General features: G+C 36.6%; 1 protein-coding gene across 1 annotated transcript in view; it reads left to right on the plus strand.

Moving 5' to 3' along the window:
* Window positions 1-22,422, plus strand: part of CSMD3 (CUB and Sushi multiple domains 3) — a 1,213,223-nt gene that overhangs the window by 598,129 nt on the left and 592,672 nt on the right. The window contains exon 12 of the mRNA XM_063451130.1: window positions 1,096-1,217. Within this exon, the coding sequence (XP_063307200.1) occupies window positions 1,096-1,217 (122 nt within the window). The remainder of the gene's footprint in view (window positions 1-1,095; window positions 1,218-22,422) is intronic.

Consider the following 22,422-nt stretch of genomic DNA (forward strand, 5'->3'; position numbering starts at 1 on the left):
AGGCATACACCGTAAATCGTATAATTAAAAACATATTAATGTGATACAATTTTAATTAGTTTAAATTAAGTAGTTTAAATATATTTGTTGTATATTTTACAGTAATATCTTCAAATAGTGCTGTAGTCATAAAGATCCAACCGTAATCTTTGAATTTGTCTTAGCAGCCTACAGGAAATAGAAAGACTAGATTTTGACTAGATTTCACACTGCAAAATACATGAAAACAAAAAAAAAAAAAACACTTATACAAGTGGACCTCACTTTACGACCTACCTGTTTTACGACAGCTCACACCTATGACCAGCACTCTAGCGTGAGGATTCAACGGATTATCCACGCTAGATAGCTGGTCTATGTTCAGGGAATTTCCCCCTAACATAGATTAGAGGGATTCCCTGCTTTGGTGTGTATGTCAATGTTCAGGTAAATTTCCCCAAACATAGACAAGCACACCAGAGCAGGGAATCCTTCTAATCTATGTTAGACAAGTGCAGCAGAGCAGAGAAACCCTCAAATCTATGTTCGGGGGGAACATGTCAAAACTTGTCTGAACTGCTTTTTCTGGAATACAAAAAAATGCCTTTTCTATTTTTTACTTATGCGTCATATGTTATACTTCTTAGTTGTGTTTTTTTTTTTTAAATAGACTGCAAATTTAAATATTGTGAGTACTTGAGTTATATCTAATTCAGATCAGTATTCCTCTTTCAGTTGCAAAGTGGGTAACGTTATAACGGAAATGGCCTCTTAGAAATCAGATGTAAAAGCAAGGTGATGCCAAAATACTTTATTTCAGGGTTAATTTACCACACTCTAATCATAAAAAAGAATTGTTTAATAAAGTTGCATTTTTAAGTTTGATTTGTTTTAACATGTTATTTTGAATTTGTATTATTTGTTTGGGAGGAGCCCTCTTCACCAACTGTTCCTGTATACTATACATGTCTTGTTAGAATTAAATGTTTGTCTTGGTTTCTATCATACAGTGCCAAGGAATATTGGTGCTATATACATAATTGTAATTTATAGATTACATTATATATAATGTTATACTCATGAGAGTCTGATTATTATAATTTTTTTCTTTTTTAGTGAAGACATGTGGGTCTAATCTGCAAGGTCCAAGTGGCACATTTACATCTCCTAACTTTCCATTTCAATATGATAGCAATGCTCAGTGTGTTTGGGTTATTACTGCAGAAAATCCTAATAAGGTAAGTAATATATTTTACATTTTGTTATTGTACTCATGTATTTTACCATTTGTTCCAAAGAAAAATGAAATAAAAGAAGACAAGTGAGGTTCACAATTACTTTATGCACCTAATTCTTATAATATTACCCTATAGTATTTTTGCAGCTAAATATGTCAGTAGACATGATAATGTTTGTCAAAAGCTCTAGTAAATCGTCTCCCTCACGAAAGACTCTGAATAGTCACTCACTACTTTCATATGAACTAAAAACATTAACGGCATTAAAGATGTTGCAAGATGTGCTTTGTCTTACACTTGTTCATTTACTGTCTTTTGTAAGCTCAAAGTGAAAATCTATGGTTTTAAATAATTAAAATATCAAATTGTTGCTAAATAACAATATAGTCACTTGAGTTATATTTATTGTGTAATATAGCAGTCTGCCTGCCAGTCTGTCTGTCTTTCTATCTATCTATCTATCTATCTATCTATCTATCTATCTATCTATCTATCTATCTGGAGTCATTGCCCTTGGGATCAAGCACATGACAAATGAGAATTGGAATTATTCAAATCGAATAGGTAACATATTCAAATTATATTTTGAGTCTTATAGAAAATCAAAAATGCCTAATTACAAAATGCAATTATACGACTCAATGCTGTCAATTTTAATTTCATTATGAAAGTAGTAACTTTGAAAAAATGTGTTCTGGAGATTTTCAGTGTACTTTGATTTTTCTTTTGGTGGGATTTTTGTAATTCTAGGAAAGGTCTTGGGGATCACATATTGCATATAACCTATTCTATGTTGAATGTAAGACCCTGTAACGGCCAGAAAAAAAAAATAATCTCACAGAACATAATTCCAAGGTTGATATATTTTTACTAAGCATATAACAATATTCTGACACAGTATATTACTTTTCGGTTCCCTTGGATTTTTGTAATGTCAGATTTTTCAAACAAGAAATACACTGTTATTTAGCCAGACACTTTCTTCATTTTTCAATTTTATAAAGCTCATAAGCACAATCAAAACAGTTTACTGCCCCATACGGAAATAAAAAGCCACTGCTCAACAAAGATCTATGGGATACTCAGTTTTGTATTTTGCATCAATAATATTTATCAGAATCTGTGAATGGAACTACTTTGGAAGCTGGTTAATGTTGTACTATGGTTTGAGAATGGAGCTTTTGGTGGTATCTGGTGATGATATGAATACATTCTATGAACCACAAATTGCACTTAGACAGTATGTATACCTGTATATGCAACTCCCTCTGATGTTTTTTGCAGGTTACTTACTTAGGTTGTTGTAATGAAATTATCCCTTTTAAAATTCTAACTCTTAAAATTCAAACTCTAACTCACTTGGTTAATAGTTATATGGGACCTAATATTTAGTCCTAATCTACAAACATCGAATTTTTTTTTTTTACAAGTTATATCTGGTGTTGCAGACGTAACAGCATCATGCAATCTATCAAGGACCCATGACAAATAAATGACTATGTATATTTGGTGGACCACAGTGGGCATTGCTTATGTCTAATTATATGTCTAATTATTTTGTCTAATGTCAGATCATGGTGTCCATCTAACAGGATGATCTCTTAACCCCTTAAGGACACAGCTTCAGTAGCTCGTCTTACCCTTAAGGACACAAGCAATTTTTGCATTTTTTACTGTTTGTGTTCAACAGCAATTTGCATCTCTCTCATGTATTGCACCAACACATATTATATATATTTTTTAGAGGACAAAAAGGGCTTTAATTTGATGACACATATACATATATAAATTCTCATTAATTATAAAAAAAAGCCCAAAAATTAGGAAAAGAAAAAAAAAACATTTTTTTTTTCACAGTTTAGGCAATAATAATGTGTGCATAATATGTCCAGCTTAGGAAAAGTAATTCAAAATAAATTCATTTATGTGTCTTGATTTAAAGAGTACATAATATGTATAGGATTTCAGCCTATTTTGAAAGTTACAGGTCACAAAATACAAGGACTGAAATAACATTTCAATGTGAAACAATTTTAGAAGTTGGTATATTCATCTTGTAAGTTTAGTAGCCATCACAAAAAACAAAATTGCCACACAAAAGTATATATTTATATCAAGTAGACATTTAAGGGTATTTACCTAAGGTTATTTTGACACTTTTTATGTAGTCATTTCATTGCTAACCTCTTCCAGATATTGGAGTAAAATTGTGTTTTTTCTCTATTTTGGTAAATATATATATAACAAGGTTTTTTTAATGTGTATTTTGCAAAGTTGGTGTGTGCTATTCCTGCCCCCCATTTTGTGTTCAGCTTTATCTGCTGAGTACAATGATACCCCCATTGTATGCATTTGGCACTATTCTGTGAAGCTACAATGCCATATGCCATATAAGAGACAAGGCTATTTCAGTTAGAATTTTCAGATTGATTTGACTTGCCTATGTCTCTTTTCGTGGCATTATAGCATGTTGCATATTTACTGAGTATTTCTTACACTTGACATGTACCACTGTCATAAAATCCCCCAAATAATGCTCAGTTACATCTTCTGAGTAAAACAATATGCCCAATGTATGACCTAGACACTATTTTGTGAAGTTACAGTGCTGTAAAAGAGACGTGACAAATTCAGGTTTTTAAGTGTGAATTTTCAAAGATGGTTTTGTTGGCTCCATGTTCTATTCTGGAGCACTTCAGCAAGCGACATATTCCAACTACACCATAAAGACATACCATTTCTTAAAGAAGACATCCCAGGGTATTTCAAAAGCCATATTTTGAACCTTAGTGTGGGATCATTTTTCCGCTAGCTTGTACCAAGTGTAGTAGTAATAAGCAATTTTTCTGCCTTTTTGACACACAAAGTGAGTTTGCACAGTATATTTTGCAAACCTTATGTGTGCTACAACTGTATAATACTTCATATGTTGTTCAGCTATGTCATCTGAGTACAGCAATATCCCTGTATGTACGTTTGCTAGGTATATATGGTTATTGAAGGGGCACATTTGAGACACAGTCATTCCCATTATTTTTCAAACTTTGAATTTTTACGCTGTGTCCAGGTCCCATTTTGGAGTATTTTAGCAAGCTATATATTCTATATATATTCTAACTAACTATCCCATAAATGTTCCATTCTGGAGCACTTCAGCAAGCAACATATTCCAACAACACCATAAAGATATACCATTTCTTAAAGAAGACATCTCAGGGTATTTCAAAAGGCATACTTTGAACCTTAGCATGGGATAATTTTTCTGCTAGCTTGTACCAAGTGTCGTGGTACTAAGCACTTTTTCAGCCTTTTTGACACACAAAGTAAGTTTGCACAGTATATTTTGGAAATCGTATGTGTGCAATGGCTGTATAATACTTCATATGTTGCTCAGCAATGTAATGTGAGTACAACAATACCCCTGTATGTACCTTTGCCAGTTATATGTGGATGCTGAAGGGGCACATTTGAGATGCAGCCATTCAGTTTTTTTCTAACTTTGAAGTTTTACGCTGTGTCCATGTTTCATTTCGGAGAAGTTTAGCTGGTTGGTTATTTAAACTGCCCCACAAACACATAATATTTATTAAAGAATACACCCCGGGGTAATTCAAAAGGTATATTTTGAACCTTAGAGTGGGATAATATTTTTGATAGTTTGAGAATTTTTTCACATATTTTTTTTTACTCTTTTAAACTTTGTTTACTTTTTAAAACTTGTTTTTAAACTTTTTTGTTTACCTATTAAATTTTTTTTTACTTTTTAAACTTTTTTTACACTTTTATTATTGTTATAAACTTTTTTTACAATTAACCCCTAGCTAGCAGTAAGCAGTAAGCAGTAAGCAGCACTAACTATAAATTCCACAATTTCCCAATTTCCCTTATTCCCAATTTACAATATTTTAAAATATTTAAATTAATTAATGAAATAAAGTGAACTCCCGAGGGTTAAAAAAATAATAATAAAAGTTAACCCTCAGGGGTTAAAAAAAATCAGATAAAAATACAGATCACAGTATTATACTGTAATCACCATAAGCAGTGATCAACTGGCAGGGGAAGGGGTTATTTTTATTAGGAATGGGTAAAGGGGGAGTAGGAATTTGTTTTTACTTTTTTTTTTTTTTAAACGTTATGAAAACTTTTATTTTAAATCTTTTTTTTAACATTAACCCCTAGCTAGCCTAACACCAAATTCCCCAATTCCCCACTAACTCCACCCACCCCAGCTAGCTATATATATAATTCTAAAATATTAAAATTAATTACTTAAATAACTTTAACCCCTGAGGGTTAAAAAAATAAATAAAAGTTAACCCTATGGGGTTAAAAAAATAAGCAGATAATAGTAAAATACCCTGATCTGTATTTTGATCATTGTAGTCAGTGATCAAATGGCAGTAAAGGGGTTAACTTTATTAAACAGGGGAAAGGGGGTGGGATTTAACTTCAACTTTTGTTTGTTAGAGCACTAATCTGTCTTCCTGCTCTTCACACAGAAAGTGGAATCACAGGGAGGCGGACCAGGAGTCCTTGCAGCACATGTGCTCGCTCTGATCGTCTGTCAGAGAGATCACAGCTGCAGGGACAGCGCGATCAGGTGCTCTTGGTCTGCCTTGAATACAGAGGCAGACCAGAGGAGCCTTAACCTCCATGATCACGGTGATCTGGGGTTAATTTTGGCGCAGGACAGACCCAGTCCATCATCCGTCATTAAGTGCTTCCCTAGTATTACAGACTGGGTCCATCATCCGTTATTAAGGGGTTAAATCAAAATTTTAATTTTAAAAATAAATATATATATTTTTACTATGGATGTGAAGCAGTCAAATGTACCTGTAGTCCAGTGCCAAGGAAAAGTCCACTCTGCAGTTCCATCCACTCGTGGTGAAGTCATTAAACAAAGATCTATGATGATTTCTGGTTCAGGCATCTCTGCTTCAGTCAGCATAATGCACCCAGACACAATCAACACAATCCACCAATCCAAAATCTCTCAGAAATAAGCATTGGATCCAAAGCTCCTCTATAAAATGCTTATTCTGCATTCAGTGTCATCATGCTCAGATGATGCCAAATAGGAAGTCCTTCAAAAATTAAAGGATTTGAAGAAGCACGATCCTGTAGGGGTTTTTAGACAGTCACCAGACATGTGTTTGAGGCCAAATGTAAACATTGACATTTTTTCACAAGTGGCAATGTTTTACATTATCTGACAAAAGGGGCAGCATCTATGCACCAAAATGACTACATTAAGCTCTAGTGGTTCTGGTGCTTACCTTGCCCTTCTAAGGTGAGACCTGTGGTTATTGCACGATTAATAAAAAGTTAAGCATTTTTCTCTGCACAAAAAAAATTTGGCACAAAAACCGAAGAGCTAAGAAAGAAAGAAAGAAAGAAGAAGCCAAGAGGTATTATTCTAACAGAAGTATTTTTGCTACATTGCTTTCAGCATTTTGTTTGATATTAAAGCATGTATTAAAAACTGTTCATTAAATTCCCACGGAGCCTTGAAGTGAGGTGGAAATTAAACATAACTTTTACAATATTTCTCAATTTCTTAATGTTCTTGGTGCAATTGATTGCACTCATGTATCATTAATGCTTTCTTTGAGGCATGAAGTTATGTTTAAGAACATGAAATTGGTCATTTCTGCTAGCTTCATGTCACAAAACCCCAGAACAATTTAAGAGTTCAGCAATATCCAATTCTTTTTTTGAGATAGTGCTGTTTCTTTCATTCACCTACTGAAAAAAGGGCATGATCTCATCCTGTAAAACACAGAAAAAACAAGTAGTGTCTATAACTGGAAATCTCTTAGCAATATTTTGGCATGGAAAAAAAACAACAACATAGAATGCTTGTTTTGCTCATAATTCATATGATATTGTGAAAAATGTGAACATATGCTTTTCTACCTTTTAGTACTCTAAATTACACTCTAGTTACAATTTACATAACCCGCAATAGATCTGGAATGTGTAAAATTGGAAATTCAATTTGAATGCTTCAGCTTCCCGTAGCAAATAGCATTTTCTGTATGTTTTCTAACTTCAACTATGCAACATTTGCATCACTGGGATGTTGCATTCTGCTTCCCCTCAGAGTATTGGAGAGTGTCACTGTTTTAAATTAATTAGCTGTTTTAAGTTAATTAATTTTCAACAATATCTATTTAGCTGTTTAAAACTGCCAGCAGGCATTTACAGTTATTTTTATTAGCATTCATAAAGTGCCAACATATTCTGAAGTGCTTTACAATTATAGAAAGAAAATATTTAAAGAAGACTCAAACAAGTTTATAATCTATAAGGACATAAAGTAGGCAGATATAATCAGTGGAGAAATAAATAAACTTCTACAACTTCTACAGCATGTTCAGTCATGGTATAGACATGCCTTTTACATCTTAAATACTTTTTATAGGATCTCTGACCACTTTTAAGGGGAGGCAATGACAGCTAGTATAGATATGGGTCTAGGAGTAGATTAGTTTTTGAAAGACCATTAACCCCTTAACAACGAGTGACGGACGAGGTCCGTCACTCAGGGGAAACCCTTAAAGACGAGTGACGGACCTCGTCCGTCACGCGGTAAAATTAACCCCAGATCGCCGCAATTGCGGCGATCGTGGGGTTAATGGTGCTCCGGTCTGCCTCTGTATTAGAGGCAGACCGGGAGCACCGGATCGGGCTGTCCCAGTACATGTGCCCATTCTGACAGCATGTCAGAGCGAGCACATGTGCTGTGTATACTCACCTTCTGCCTCCCTGCACTTCCGGGTTCAGTGTGAAGTGCAGAGAGATGGATCAGCACTGATCTGCTTCCCTGTGTAAAAAAATAAATAACGTTTATTTAAAATCCCACCCCTCTTTACCATTTTAATAAAAAATTAACCCCTTCCCTGCCAATTGATCACTGACTACAGTGATCAATTGGCAGGGATTGCATTTTACTATGATCTGATTTTTTTTTAACCCCTGAAAGTTAATTCTTTTTTTTTTAACCCTCAGGGGTTACATTTATTTTATTAATTAATTTAAGTATTTTAAAATTATATATTTAGCTAGCTGGGGAGGGTGGAAGTTAGTGGGGAATTGGGGGATTTGGTGTTAGGCTAACTAGGGGTTAATGTTAAAAAAAGTTTTAAAATAAGCTTTAAAAAGTTAAAAATTAAGTTAAAAAAAGTTTTAATAACATTTAAGTAAAAAAAAAACACCCCCCTTTACCCAGTCCAAATAAAAATTAACCCCTTCCCTGCCAGTCGATCACTGCCTGCAGTGATCAAAACACAGATCACAGTATTATACTGTATTATATTTTTTTTTAACCCCTGACGATTAACTTTTATTTATTTTTTAATCCTCAGGGGTTCAATTTATTTAATTAACTAATTTAAATATTGTATAATTAAATATTTTTTTCTAGCTGGGGTGGGTGGGAGTTATGGAAAAATTGTGAATTTACGGTTAGTGCTGCTTACTGCTAGTTATTTATTTATTTATAAAATATTTTACCAGGAAAGATACATTGAGATTTCTCTCGTTTTCAAGTATGTCCTGGGTCCACAAATCATATATTTTAACTTTTTAGGGGTTAGGGGTTAACGGTAAAAAAAAAACTTAGAAACATGTGAAATCTGTAAAAAAAGTTTTAAGAAATTTTAGGAAAGTTTTAAAAAATAGTTTTAAAATGGAAAAAAAGTAAAAAAAAAAGTAAAAAAATACATTTAAAAATTGCTTATTACCACTACACCTGGAACAAACTAGAGAAAAAATGATCCCACGCTAAGGTTCAAAATATGCCTTTTGAATTACCCTAGGGTGTATTCTTTAATAAATTGTATGTGTTTGTGGGGAAGTTTCAATAACCAACCATCTATACTACTCCAAATTGGAACATGGACACAGCGTAAAACTTCAAAGTTAGAAAAAAACTGAATGGCTGCATCTCAAATGTGCCCCTTCAACATCCACATATACCTGGCATATATATTGCTCTACTCAGACCGCATAGCTGAGCAACATATGAAGTATTATACAGTCGTAGCACACATAAGGTTTGCAAAATATACTGTCCAAAAAAGGCAGAAAAAACGCTTATTACCACTACACCTGGTACAAGCTAGCCTAAAAATGATCCCACGCTAAGGTTCAAAATATGCCTTTTGAAATACCCTGGGATGTCTTCTTTAAGAAATGGTATGGCTTTATGGGGTATTTGGATCATAAAGCCTGGTAAAATATTCTAAAATGGGACATGGGCACAGCGTAAAAATGTAAAGTTTGAAAAAAAACTGGAATGGCTGTGTCCCAAATGTGCCCCTCCGATGTCCACATATACCTGGAAAATGTACATAGAGGGCTATTTTTGTACTCCGCCGACATAGCTGAGCAACATATGAAGTATTATAGAGTGGTGGTACACATAAGGTTTGCAAAATATACTGTGCAAACTCACTTTGTGTGTCAAAAAGGCAGAAAAAACGCTTATTACCACTACACCTGGTACAAGCTAGCGGAAAAATGATCCCACGCTAAGGTTCAAAATATGCCTTTTGAAATACCCTGGGATGTCTTCTTTAAGAAATGGTATGCCTTTGTGGGGTAGTTTGAATTATATAGCCTGGTAAAATACTCTAAAATGGGACATGGGCACAGCGTAAAAATGTAAAGTTTGAAAAAAAATGGAATGGCTATGTCCCAAATGTGCCCCTCCGATGTCCACATATACCTGGCAAAGGTACATAAGGGGGTATTTTTGTACTCAGCTGACATAGCTGAGCAACATATGAAGTATTATAGAGTGGTGGTACACATAAGGTTTGCAAAATATACTGTGCAAACTCACTTTGTGTGTCAAAAAGGCAGAAAAAACGCTTATTACCACTACACTTGGTACAAGCTAGCGGAAAAATGATCCCACGCTACGGTTCAAAATATGCCTTTTGAAATACCCTGGGGTGTCTACTTTAAGAAATGGTAGGCCTTTGTGGGGTAGTTTGAATTTAAAACCTGTGAAGATGCTTGGAAATTGCACATAGGCCCAGCGTCAAAATTCAAAGTTCTGTAAAAATTGATATGGCTTGGTCTCCTATATGGCACTGGAGCTTTTGAACAGTCAAACTGTTATAATACCCCAAATGAAAGCATAGGCTCATTATATCCGTCTCTCAAAATTCTACTGTGAATACTGAAAAGGACAGGTCTCCTGTATGGCACTGTAGCTTCACGAAATAGTGCCAAAGACATACAATGGGTGTGTCCTTTTACTCAGAAGACTTAGCTGAGCATAATTTGGGGGAGTTTGAACTTAGTGGCACATATGAAATATACAAAATGCCCAGCGAAAATGCAATCCGTATGTAAAAAATGCACAAAATTATTTTTTACCACATACTTTGGCATATATTGGTAAAAAAATGGGGGCATGTTAAGGCACAATATGCACCTTATGAGATACCCTGGAGTGTCTAGTTTTACAAATGGTAGGCCTTTGTGGGTTTTTTTTTTGAACAGTCCAACTACTATAATACCCCAAATGGAAGCATAGGCTCATTAAATCCGTTTCTCAAAATTCGACTGTGAATACTGAAAAGGACAGGTCTCCTATATGGCACTAACACAATAATAGGTCGCGCTAAAAACAGATAAAAGTATAATAACAAAGTAAAATAATTAATAAAAAGATAAAATTAAACAAGATCAAAAAGACAAAAAGAAGAGGAATAAGAATATTAATTCTTATTGGCTTGGCTGTTTTTATATATTGATTATTTTAATTAAAGGAATATTGGCTTTTCCACTATTTATTTTGCCATATATCCTTTATTTATTTATTTTACCTGGTTATATATCACCGTGAAGCTGATACCTGCTAAAGAATCCTAGGTGGGGACTATACCACCCAAACGAATAGATTGAGCAGTATATCCTGCTCATTCATATGTGAGTACCTGCATTTCTACTGTTTATACTTATTTTATCATATCTACAGTGAGCACTATATTTGGTTGTTTTTCTCCCCCTTTTTTATACCGAGGAATTATCTTCACCTTATCCCACCAGTGGGGGGCAGACGCCACTGAATGCTTATTATACTTGAGCTAGTTTATGCTCAATAATAGTCAAGACACCCCAAGAATTAGAAGATCCATTTTCTTCATTGGAAATTCCTACACATCAAGCCTTCCACTAATTTATTGGAATATATAAGCAGACTATTAAGTATTGGGACTACCTTTTTTTATATATTCATTATATATTCATTATTATTGTTCCATTTTTCACTGTTAGTGTGTGCAAGTGGATTAATATTAATATTCTTATTCCTCTTCTTTTTGTCTTTTTGATCTTGTTTAATTTTATCTTTTTATTAATTATTTTACTTTGTTATTATACTTTTATCTGTTTTTAGCGCGACCTATTATTGTGTTTTTGCCATTTTTCTTTTGAGGATATTAGAGGGAACCTCATACCCATAGGTTGCAGCTTTCTATTTGTTCCCATCCCTATTAGATCACTCAGCGCTGATCCTATACCTATCTTTCTCCTATATGGCACTGTAGCTTCACAAAATAGTGCCAAAGACATACAATGGGGGTGTCATTTTACTCAGCAGAACACAAAATTTAACTTTGTACAGGAATAGCACACACCAACTTTACAAAATACACATGATAAGTTCTTTGTTATAAGTTTGTGTGCCAAAACCCCCCAAAAACACAATTTTAATCCAATATTTAGCAGAGATTGGCGGTGAAATGGCTACGTAGAAAGTGTCAAAACAACCTTAGGTAAATAGCCAGTGGTGTCTACTTTATATAAATATATACTTTTGTGTGGCAATTTTGTTTTCTTTTATGGCTATTAAGCTTACAAGACAAACATACCAAATTCTAAAATCGCTCCACATTAAAAGTTTATTTTACTCCTTGTGCTTTGTGACCTGTAACTACCAAAAAAAAACTTAAAATCCCAGACACATTATATATTCTGTAAATCAGAACAACTAAATGAATTTATTATTAATTACTTTCCTTAACCTGCACTAATTGTGCACACATTATTTTTGCAAAAACTGTAAAAAAACACAAAATTTTTCATTTTTTTTGCATTTTTCTGTATTTTTTTATAATAAATAAGCATGTATATATATATATGTATATAAATATATATATATATATATATATATATATATATGTTACATCACATTAAAGCCCTTTCTGTCCTTTAAAAAACGGTATATAATATGCGTCGGTGCAATAAATTAGTCAAATGCAAATTGCAGTTGAACACAAACAGCAAAAAATGCCGTTGTCATTAAGTGAAAGACAAGCTTCCGAAGCTCTGTCCTTAAGGGGTTAACAAAGCTACTAGGGCAATCTAATAGAGGCCATGCAGGGCTGGTGCAAAGGTTTTTGGTTGCACAGGCGAAGACACATTTTGTTGCTCTCTTCCTAAAACATGTCTTTGACTGTGTACATGTCTTAATCCCCCCACATTTGCCCCTCTTATTCATATTTTTTACTCTTACCAATTTTATTTCTATTTTTTCCTTTTTGTGTATGTTTTTTTGCCCCCCCACTTATTTTCCTCTTGTGCTTACCTACCACTTCACTTGTCCTTTTTACTTGCCCTTTTTGTTCTCTTGTGTCCTTACCCACCTCTATTTCTTACTCCTTTTTTTTTCTTAGCCCCCTGTGTCTCTTAGCTCTCAAAACATTGTGGGTTAATTAATATGAAAACCACTGCAGCAGTGTTATGAACTGTTGTGTTCTGAATGTGTTCCAGTCGGTTTCCACAGGAACCGCTGTAACGCAAGGGGGCATGGTTATTCAAAATGCGTTACCATAAAATGCGTCAGGATACCATATCGCAGAAAGGGAAAGGGGAGCCAAGCTACATCAGTATTATACAATACAAAGTTAAAATCATTACAAAGAGGCACCACAATTCCTTTGATATAAGTGCCGAAGGGATAGTAAAAATGGCTAGGGATTTCAGATGTAGAGCACTGGAACAGCCTTATGTGGGGTGAATCAACTCAAAATATTATTACAGTGCTAGGGGTCAAATAATTTTGTACCAAAAGGATCCATAGTTGATCCTATAGTTATAAACATCAAGGATATAAGGTGTAAACATCCAGATTCAACTTTAAAAGAGTGCTGGATTGATAAGCACGTGTCCTCAACATTCATACATTATTAATATGATTATAGGTGATGTGTATAACTGTATACATGCCACATAGAGAAGAGAGTTCAGATGATATAAACAATATTTACAATATGTACAGTATAGTAATACCAGAGCAAGGGGAAGCCAATTAGCAGCCCTATTACAGAGTACAGTAAACTGTATGATGAAAGACCATGGTAAGGGATGATTAGACCCTATATGATTCATATGAAATAAGATGTAGTATCCAGAATCTTTGTGTGTGCTATTATTAGATCACAGCAAGGGATGTATAAGACAACCTGATGCATATTCTATTAGATCGATATTTATTTAATAGTTATGTTTTATTGGTTAGTGTAACTTTAGGTATATGGAACAAGTACTACACATTCAAGAGTATAGGAGGTGTTATGTCACACCTCTAGGTACATCAATACAAGAATTGTAATTACAAAAAAGAGAGATTTATAGAGCGGGATTATCTTGCCCAATTATGTTTATTTCATATCTATTGGGACCCTTGCCCACTGTTGAGGTATGTTGTTTTAGATCTGGTATTGTCATACATGGAATAAACAATGTTTTCCAGTATGTTGTGTCAGATCATAGGAAAATAGCTATTGAGTATTTCTCATTGAGACCTTTAGGACATACAGTGTCTAACGTCCTTATCCAAAATAGTTCTCTTTGAAGAAGAAGTTTTTTTCGGTCCCTCCCCTTGAGGAGGTAGGAGGATATGATCAATCGCCATAAACTTCATGGATGGTAGTGGATGGTTGTTTTCCATAAAGTCCCAGAAGATTGGAAGTTAGCGAATGTTGTGCCCATTCACAAGAAAAGTAATAGGGAGGAGTCGGGCAACTATAGGCCAGTAAGCCTTACTTCAGTAGTGGGGAAAGTGATGGAAACCATGTTAAAGGATAGAATTGTTGAACATCTAAAAACACATGGATTTCAAGATCAGAGACAACATGGGTTTACTTCAGGGAGATCATGCCAAACTAATCTTATTGATTTTTTTGATTGGGTAACTAAAATTATAGATCAGGGTGGTGCAGTAGACCTTGCTTACCTAGATTTCAGTAAGGCTTTTGACACTGTTGCACATAGAAGGCTTATCAATAAACTACAATCTTTGAGTTTGGATTCCAATATTGTTGAATGGGTAAGGCAGTGGCTGAGTGACAGGCAACAGAGGGTTGTAGTCAATGGAGTATATTCAAAGCTTAGGCTTGTCACCAGTGGGGTACCTCAGGGATCTGTACTTGGACCCATTCTCTTTAATATTTTTATTAGTGATATTGCAGAAGGTCTTGATGGTAAGGTGTGTCTTTTTGCGGATGATACTAAGATACGTAACAGGGTTGATGTTCCAGGAGGGATAAGCCAAATGGAAAATGATTTAGGTAAACTATAAAAATGGTCAGAGTTGTGGCAGACAATGTAATAGAGCAGCAGGAAATGCTAGCAGAATGCTTGGTTGCATAGGGAGAGGTATTAGCAGTAGAAAGAGGGAAGTGCTCATGCCATTGTACAGAACACTGGTGAGAACTCACTTGGAGTACTGTACACAGTACTGGAGACCCTATCTTCAGAAGGATATTGATACCTTAGAGAGAGTTCAAACAAGGGCTACTAAACTGGTTCATGGATTGCAGGATAAAACTTACCAGGAAAGGTTAAAGGATCTGAACATGTATAGCTTGGAGGAAAGACGAGACAGGGGGATATGATAGAAACATTTAAATACATAAAGGGAATCAACACAGTAAAGGAGGAGACTATATTTAAAAGAAGAAAAACTACCACAACAAGAGGACATAATCTTAAATTAGAGGGACAAAGGTTTAAAAATAATACCAGGAAGTATTACTTTACTGAGAGGGTAGTGGATGCATGGAATAGCCTTCCAGCTGAAGTGGTAGAGGTTAACACAGTAAAGGAGTTTAAGCATGCGTGGGATAGGCATAAGGCTATCCTAACTATAAGATAAGGCCAGGGACTAATGAAAGTATTTAGAAAACTGGGCAGACCAGATGGGCCGAATGGTTCTTATCTGCCGTCACATTCTATGTTTCTATGTGTTTGGCCACTGGCAATTCTAAGACTCTATCCCTGCAGGCAATCCGTATATTGGAGCGATGATTTCTGATTCTCTCTCATAGTTTCAAGTCGGTTTTGCCGACATAGGCCCGTTCACAAGGGCACATTAGTTTGTAGACCATGTAGTCGCTGGTACAGGTTAGTCTATAGTGAATTGTGAATTTATTGCCTGTGTGTGGATGGGTGAAGGTTTTACTAGGTAGCATATGGCTACATGTCACACACCCAAGATATCTGTAACACCCCATATTTTTGATACATGGGTGGAGGATATTAGCAGGTATTTGGGTCAGTTTTCACCAACATGTCCCTCAGATTACTGCCTCTGTGGTAGCACATCATGGGAGGTTCTTTGAACTTCTTTGGCAGAATATCATCATTCTTCAAGATTCTCCAAATACGATCTATAGTACTTTTTGGATTCTGGAATATTGTCGTATATGTTGTTGAAAAAACAAGTCCATCAGAACTTTTAGTTTTGTCTGGAGCCTTTTTCATAGCACTTGTCAAGAGCTTGTTGTGTAGGATATTACTTCTGTAACCTTTGGCTCTGAATTGATTCCACATATCCTGTAGATGGGATTATATGTTCATTGGATTTGAATTGTTTCTTATCACTCCAAAAATTGTGACTGAAGGAGTGAGTTCTTGAGATGTCATGGATGCTAGATGTCCGCATGGAGTAAGGTGTTCCTATCTGTAGATTTGGTGAAGAGGGTGCATGATACTTTTCCATCTTCCTTGTAAAGACATGAGTCTAGAAAATCCACTGACTTGGAGTCTGCCGTCATTGTGAGGTGCACTGGTGTGTTTGAGCTGTTGATCTCTTGCAACATATGTTCTGCAGACTCAAGTGTCCCATTCCAAATAATTATTATGTCATCAATGTAGCAATGTTCCTTTGAAATGGAGTTAGAATATACTCTTGTGGGGCGTGTCCTGACATCCGATGTGAGCGGTCGCAAGTGCTGTGAGCTCCCGGCCGGCAGCAACAATACTGGCATAAAACAAGTGGAAATACCTAATTAATGGGCAACAAAAGGAAACAGACTCAGCCCCTATACACCCAGGATTCGGGCAGACCAAGAAATTCATACGGGCTCGATAAATATTTCCGAGACACAGTGAAGGTGCTCGGAGAAGGCCTAACTGACAGCATGGCGACGCCATCTTGCCCGCGCAAAACACCCGATCCCAACACAGCAGGAGAGGAGACCACTCCGACAATCAGCATAGCAGATGGACTGGCAAACATAAGGGAAACCCTCGCACACCTACCTTCCAGGGATGAACTGGCTAGCATGATTGCGAAGCTAGAATCCTCCGTGCAAGATCAGGTCTCCGCCATTTCTGCAGACATCAGGCAAGTGAACATGAGGGTAGGGGACCTGGAGGAAGATAGATATCAGATATTAGACAGACTCCTCACCCTAGAACATCACCAAAAAAACAGAGACACCAGAACTCTATACATTATGAGAAATACAGAGGATCTCGATAATAGAGGTAGGAGGAACAATATTAGGATAAGGGGGATCCCGGAATCCCAGGAGAATCCTGAAAAAATACATAATATACTACAATCTCTGTTTAATAAAATTCTGCAGAGGTCAGAAGACACTCCAATTCTCTTAGACAGGGCACACAGGGCTCTAAGACCCAAAGGCCTACCACAAGACTCCCCCAGGGACATAATATGCAGGGTTCATTACTACACTGAAAAAGAAGACATTATGAGAAACGCCAGAGACACTACAGACATAATGTTTAATAATGCGAAAATAATGATTCTCCCAGACCTGGCATGGCTAACCCTAAGGGGCAGAAGAGCGCTAAGACCACTAACACTAGCCTTGCAACAGGCCAATATAAAATACAGATGGGGCTTCCCCTTTGCTCTTACGGCCTCCCACCAAGGAATACAAGCCACCTTAACTGCAGCTGCTGAAGTAGAAGCTTTTACCCAACGCCTAGGCATACCCAACATAGAGATACCGGATTGGTATGACATATCAGAACCTGAAAAGACTAAACCACAATACCAAAGACAGACCGGACAAGCTATGGACACACGGAAAAGAACGTTGTGGAAGACCCCTCCAGCTTCACCTTTCCTAAGATCGAGAAAAAATCCAATGACTCCTAGGAAAATAAACTGAAGCAAAGACAAGAAGAAAAGGGGACACAACTTCTAAAGTAAAAGAGACATAAAATTGCCTAAAGCAATATTGAACTTACACAACCGCTTAATTTTCGGCTATGGGAAGGGTAAATATACACAGATAATGTTGAATAGTAATGTTATAGGTAAAAGGAAAAAGTACTTGTATTCAGCATCCAGTTAAGAGTTTATTTGTAATTGCACCGTGATATAATAGATAGCCAATTTTACACATGTATATGGTATATAGAAAATGTAATTGACCTGATGTTAGCACGTAGAAGAAATGTTTTATAATATCAACCGAACGGGTCACGACAAAATACCATTTACACAAGTTGTCACATTGATACCCAGCTAAAACAGTCACATAAATTACACTTGTTAAAAGACCAGTTAATAACGACAAGCGTCAAATGGCCGCCTTCCGGAGAGGCTACTCAGCAACGGAGGCGAAGAAACAGACGCACTATACACAGTAATATAGTGCTCACGCTCCTATAGGACATAACCCAAGGCCCTAAGGACCAAGAGCGGTACCAATACCTAATTAACTCCTGCATCATAAATCTAAACATCACCTGGGCTAGCTCATATTGCTAGACTAACCCAGGCAAGAGTACCGTCTCCTATTTAGAGATCTAACACATATACATCCATCTCATTTTCGCACAGTTCACACTAAAGGTAGATCTCTATATCTCCACACGAGGGGATTCGAGGTTCTTCCTGAACTTCCCTTCGTAGTACATCGTATTTGATACTTCCTTGAAACTAATTTGTAAATAGTTATTGTTATATTGTTTATTTGTTATTGTATTTGATTTGTGTACCTATATACCAGCAGTGTCGCACATACACACCCATCCCCAAACAGACACTCCGCTACTCGACTATACCCAACGTATTTACATAATACCAGATTCCCATAGTGACAATCCAAATAATAAATAGACAAAAAACCTGTACATCACTCGACAATGGGCTCAATGAAAATATGCTCCATTAACGTTAGAGGGCTTAACACGCCGGAGAAGAGGTCTTAACTGACTTAGCGAAAAACAAAACAGACATAGCATTTCTAGAAGAAACACATTTGAGAGGTGCAGACGCCCCGAAACTCAAACATCACCAATTTCCTCACGTGTACTACAATAATTATAACCAGAGTAAGTCAAGAGGCGTAGCAATCTTTATAGGGAAACAGGTCCCATTCACATACTCAACACATATAACAGACGAATCAGGTAGATTCATCATCCTGCAAGGCACAGTGGGGACAGAACCTATAACCCTAGTTGCCATATACCTACCCAACAAACATCAATGCGGGGCACTGAGGAAGATAATGGCAAAAATAAAGCAAAATACAAAGGGCATTCTCATAATAGGAGGAGATTTTAATATATCCCTAGACGCCATTAGAGATAGCACATCGACTCATAGTACTCACCTTAACACCACCAGACTTCAAATGCAGCATATCATCAAAACCCATCAACTATCGGATTGCTGGAGGGTATTTCACCCAACGACAAAAGATTATACCCACTACTCCAACCCAAACAAATCATATTCCAGAATAGACTTTTTCCTAGTAGAACACAGAGACTTAGGTTTGATATCAGATACTTCGATAGGCCCAATGACCTGGTCTGACCACTCACCAATATATCTCACAATATCTATCCCATCACTCCCACGCCCTAAAGGGACGTGGAAATTAAACCCCTTCTTATTGCAGACAACAAAAGTGAAGGACTCAATAGAAAAGACGATAAAACATTACTTTCATGAAAACAAAACTCCCGACACATCCGCTTTTACACAATGGGAAGCACACAAAGCTGTAATTAGAGGGGAACTGATAAAGTGGGGCGCACAACTCAAAAGGGAGAAAAGCAAAAAAATTGACGACCTACATAAACAAATCTCACAATTAGAAGAAGATCACAAACTATATATGACAGACAAGGCCTATTGCAAACTTCTCGCCCTTAGAGCCGATTTAAAATCACTCCTCCAAGATAAAGCGAAAAAAGCAATCCTCTGGACAAAACAACTCCACTACGCCCAAGGAGACAGAAGTGGGAAATTTCTGGCACAAGCCTTAAAACAAAAACAAATGCTCACATACATACCCAAAATCAAACGCCCAGATGAGACTTATGCACATACCACGGAAGAAATAGCGGACACCTTCCATGATTATTATTCGTCTTTATATAACCTAAAAGAAAAAGAAGACAATACAGAGGGCATTAAAAAATACCTAGAAACCAAATTCGACACAATTCTCCCAGTAGCCGCTACAAGATCTTTAGAATAGCCCTTCACTATAGACGAGATTAGAATGGCTTTAAAACAGACCCCACACAATAAAAGTCCAGGCCCCGACGGGTTTTCAGCCTCATACTATAAAATGTTCCAATCAGAACTAACCCCACATCTACTGGAAGCAATTAACTCCGTCCCACACCAGGAACACATACCAAGACAGGCCTTAGAAGCAACAATCACTCTCCTACCCAAACCAGGGAAAGACACAGAGAAATGCACCAGCTATAGACCAATATCCCTAATAAACGTAGATATAAAAATATTCACTAAAATGCTGGCAACTAGACTCAAACCATTCCTACAAAACCTCATACACCCAGACCAAGCAGGCTTTGTTCCAGCTAGAGAAGCAAAAGATAATACCTCAAAAATCATAAACTTAATATATAATACAAAATACACCAATAATCCAACCCTACTCCTAGCAGTTGATGCTGAAAAAGCATTCGATAGAGTAGACTGGACCTTCATGTTCAATACTCTAGAAATGCTGGGATTTGGACAAAGATGGATAAAATGGATTAAGGCAATATACTCCGTCCCCACAGCCAGACTTAAGGTGAATGGACAACTCTCTAGACCATTCACGATAAGCAATGGCACGTGTCAGGGATGCCCGCTTTCCCCACTATTATTCATTCTGACATTAGAACCTCTTCTACAAGCAGTACGAAACCACCCCGGCATTAAAGGCATCACAGTTCAACAAAAGGAATATAAAGTATCAGCATTTGCAGATGATTTACTCTTCACCATAGAACATCCCACTCACAGCCTACCTAAATTAATTCAAACTATGGAAGATTATAGTAAACACTCCAATTTCAAAATCAACACAGACAAATGTGAGATCCTCAACATCACCACACCATTGGATCAAGTAAAGAAATTAAAACAAAGATTCCCCTTCCAATGGGCCAATCACTCCATTAGATACCTAGGGATCAAAGTAACCAACACACATAAAACCCTATATAAAGAAAACTTTCCGGACCTAATAGCAGCAATCCAAAAAGACCTAAATAGATGGGACAAACCTCATTTCAGATGGATGGGAAGGATAAATATTATTTCAATGAATATCCTCCCACGCATTCTCTATCTCCTGAACACCATCCCTATACACATCCCGGGAATTTTCTTCCGAACCGTACAGTCTATGCTTACCAAATTCATATGGGCCCATAAACGTCCGAGAATTGCTTTCAACTTACTAACTAAACCTAAAGAATGGGGGGGGTTAGGATGCCCCAATATACAAAGATACCACAAAGCGATACACCTAGGAAGGATTCTAGAATGGTCGAGAGAGGGGAATTATAGGAAGGCATGGGTAAACATAGAACAAGCACAAGTACAAATCCCACTAAGATCACTTCCCTGGACTTTACCCAAAGACAAGGAGAACTCAACAAAAGATCCACCGACCATCACAACTACCCTTCAAATATGGAAAACCATACGTACGAACAAAGACTTTACCCCGACACCATCTCCCTACTACCCAATATCTCACAATCCCAAATTTCCTCCAGGAAGGAACAACACACTATTAACTAAACTTCAACTTAGACCTGAAAATAGGGGAGTTACGCTACAAGATATAGTCACCACAGAAGGACTCATACCACTGACTGACCTTACTGGATTAAATCGGCCTACGCTATCACAATCGTTTCAATATCATCAAATTACACACTTTCTATCCAAAGAAGGTCTACTACACTGGCAACCTAGAGAGGCCACTAGATTTGAAAAGCTTTGCTCACACCCGCCCAAAACTAAAACAATATCCATATGCTACAAAATACTACAGGAACACACGAGTGGTACACTCCCATGGTACACAATAAGAAATAACACATGGTTTCCCTCCCCAATGGAGGAAAAGACTTGGAGAGTGATTTTTATGAAAATGATAAAAGCCCACTCTAGCATAACGATACAAGAAATAAACTATACATTTTTATCCCAATGGTACACCACCCCAGTAGACATCAACAAATACGATTCAAATGCCTCACCAATATGCTGGAGATGTATGAAGGCTCAGGGCAACTACCAACATTTATGGTGGGATTGCAGCAGAATAAAAGGATTCTGGAAAGAGGTGCAGAGAATTACAGATCAAACAAGCAACATATCGTTACCACTCACCCCAGAAGCACTCCTATTCTTCCTCATCCCAGTCCCCTTGAAAAAATTCAAACACTCTCTAGTACTTTATCTTTTAACCGCAGCCAAACTTGTGATAGCAGGGCTATGGAAAACTGATAATAGACCATCAAGGCGGGAGTGGTTTCAAAAAATTGAGAACATTAATAAAATGGAGGAATTGAGACTATCATCACTAGACAAATCCCACACTTATCACACAATCTGGGATCCATGGAATTCCTATCTAAAGAATCC

This window comes from Pelobates fuscus, chromosome 4 (assembly GCF_036172605.1).
Source record: "Pelobates fuscus isolate aPelFus1 chromosome 4, aPelFus1.pri, whole genome shotgun sequence".
NCBI lineage: Eukaryota > Metazoa > Chordata > Amphibia > Anura > Pelobatidae > Pelobates > Pelobates fuscus.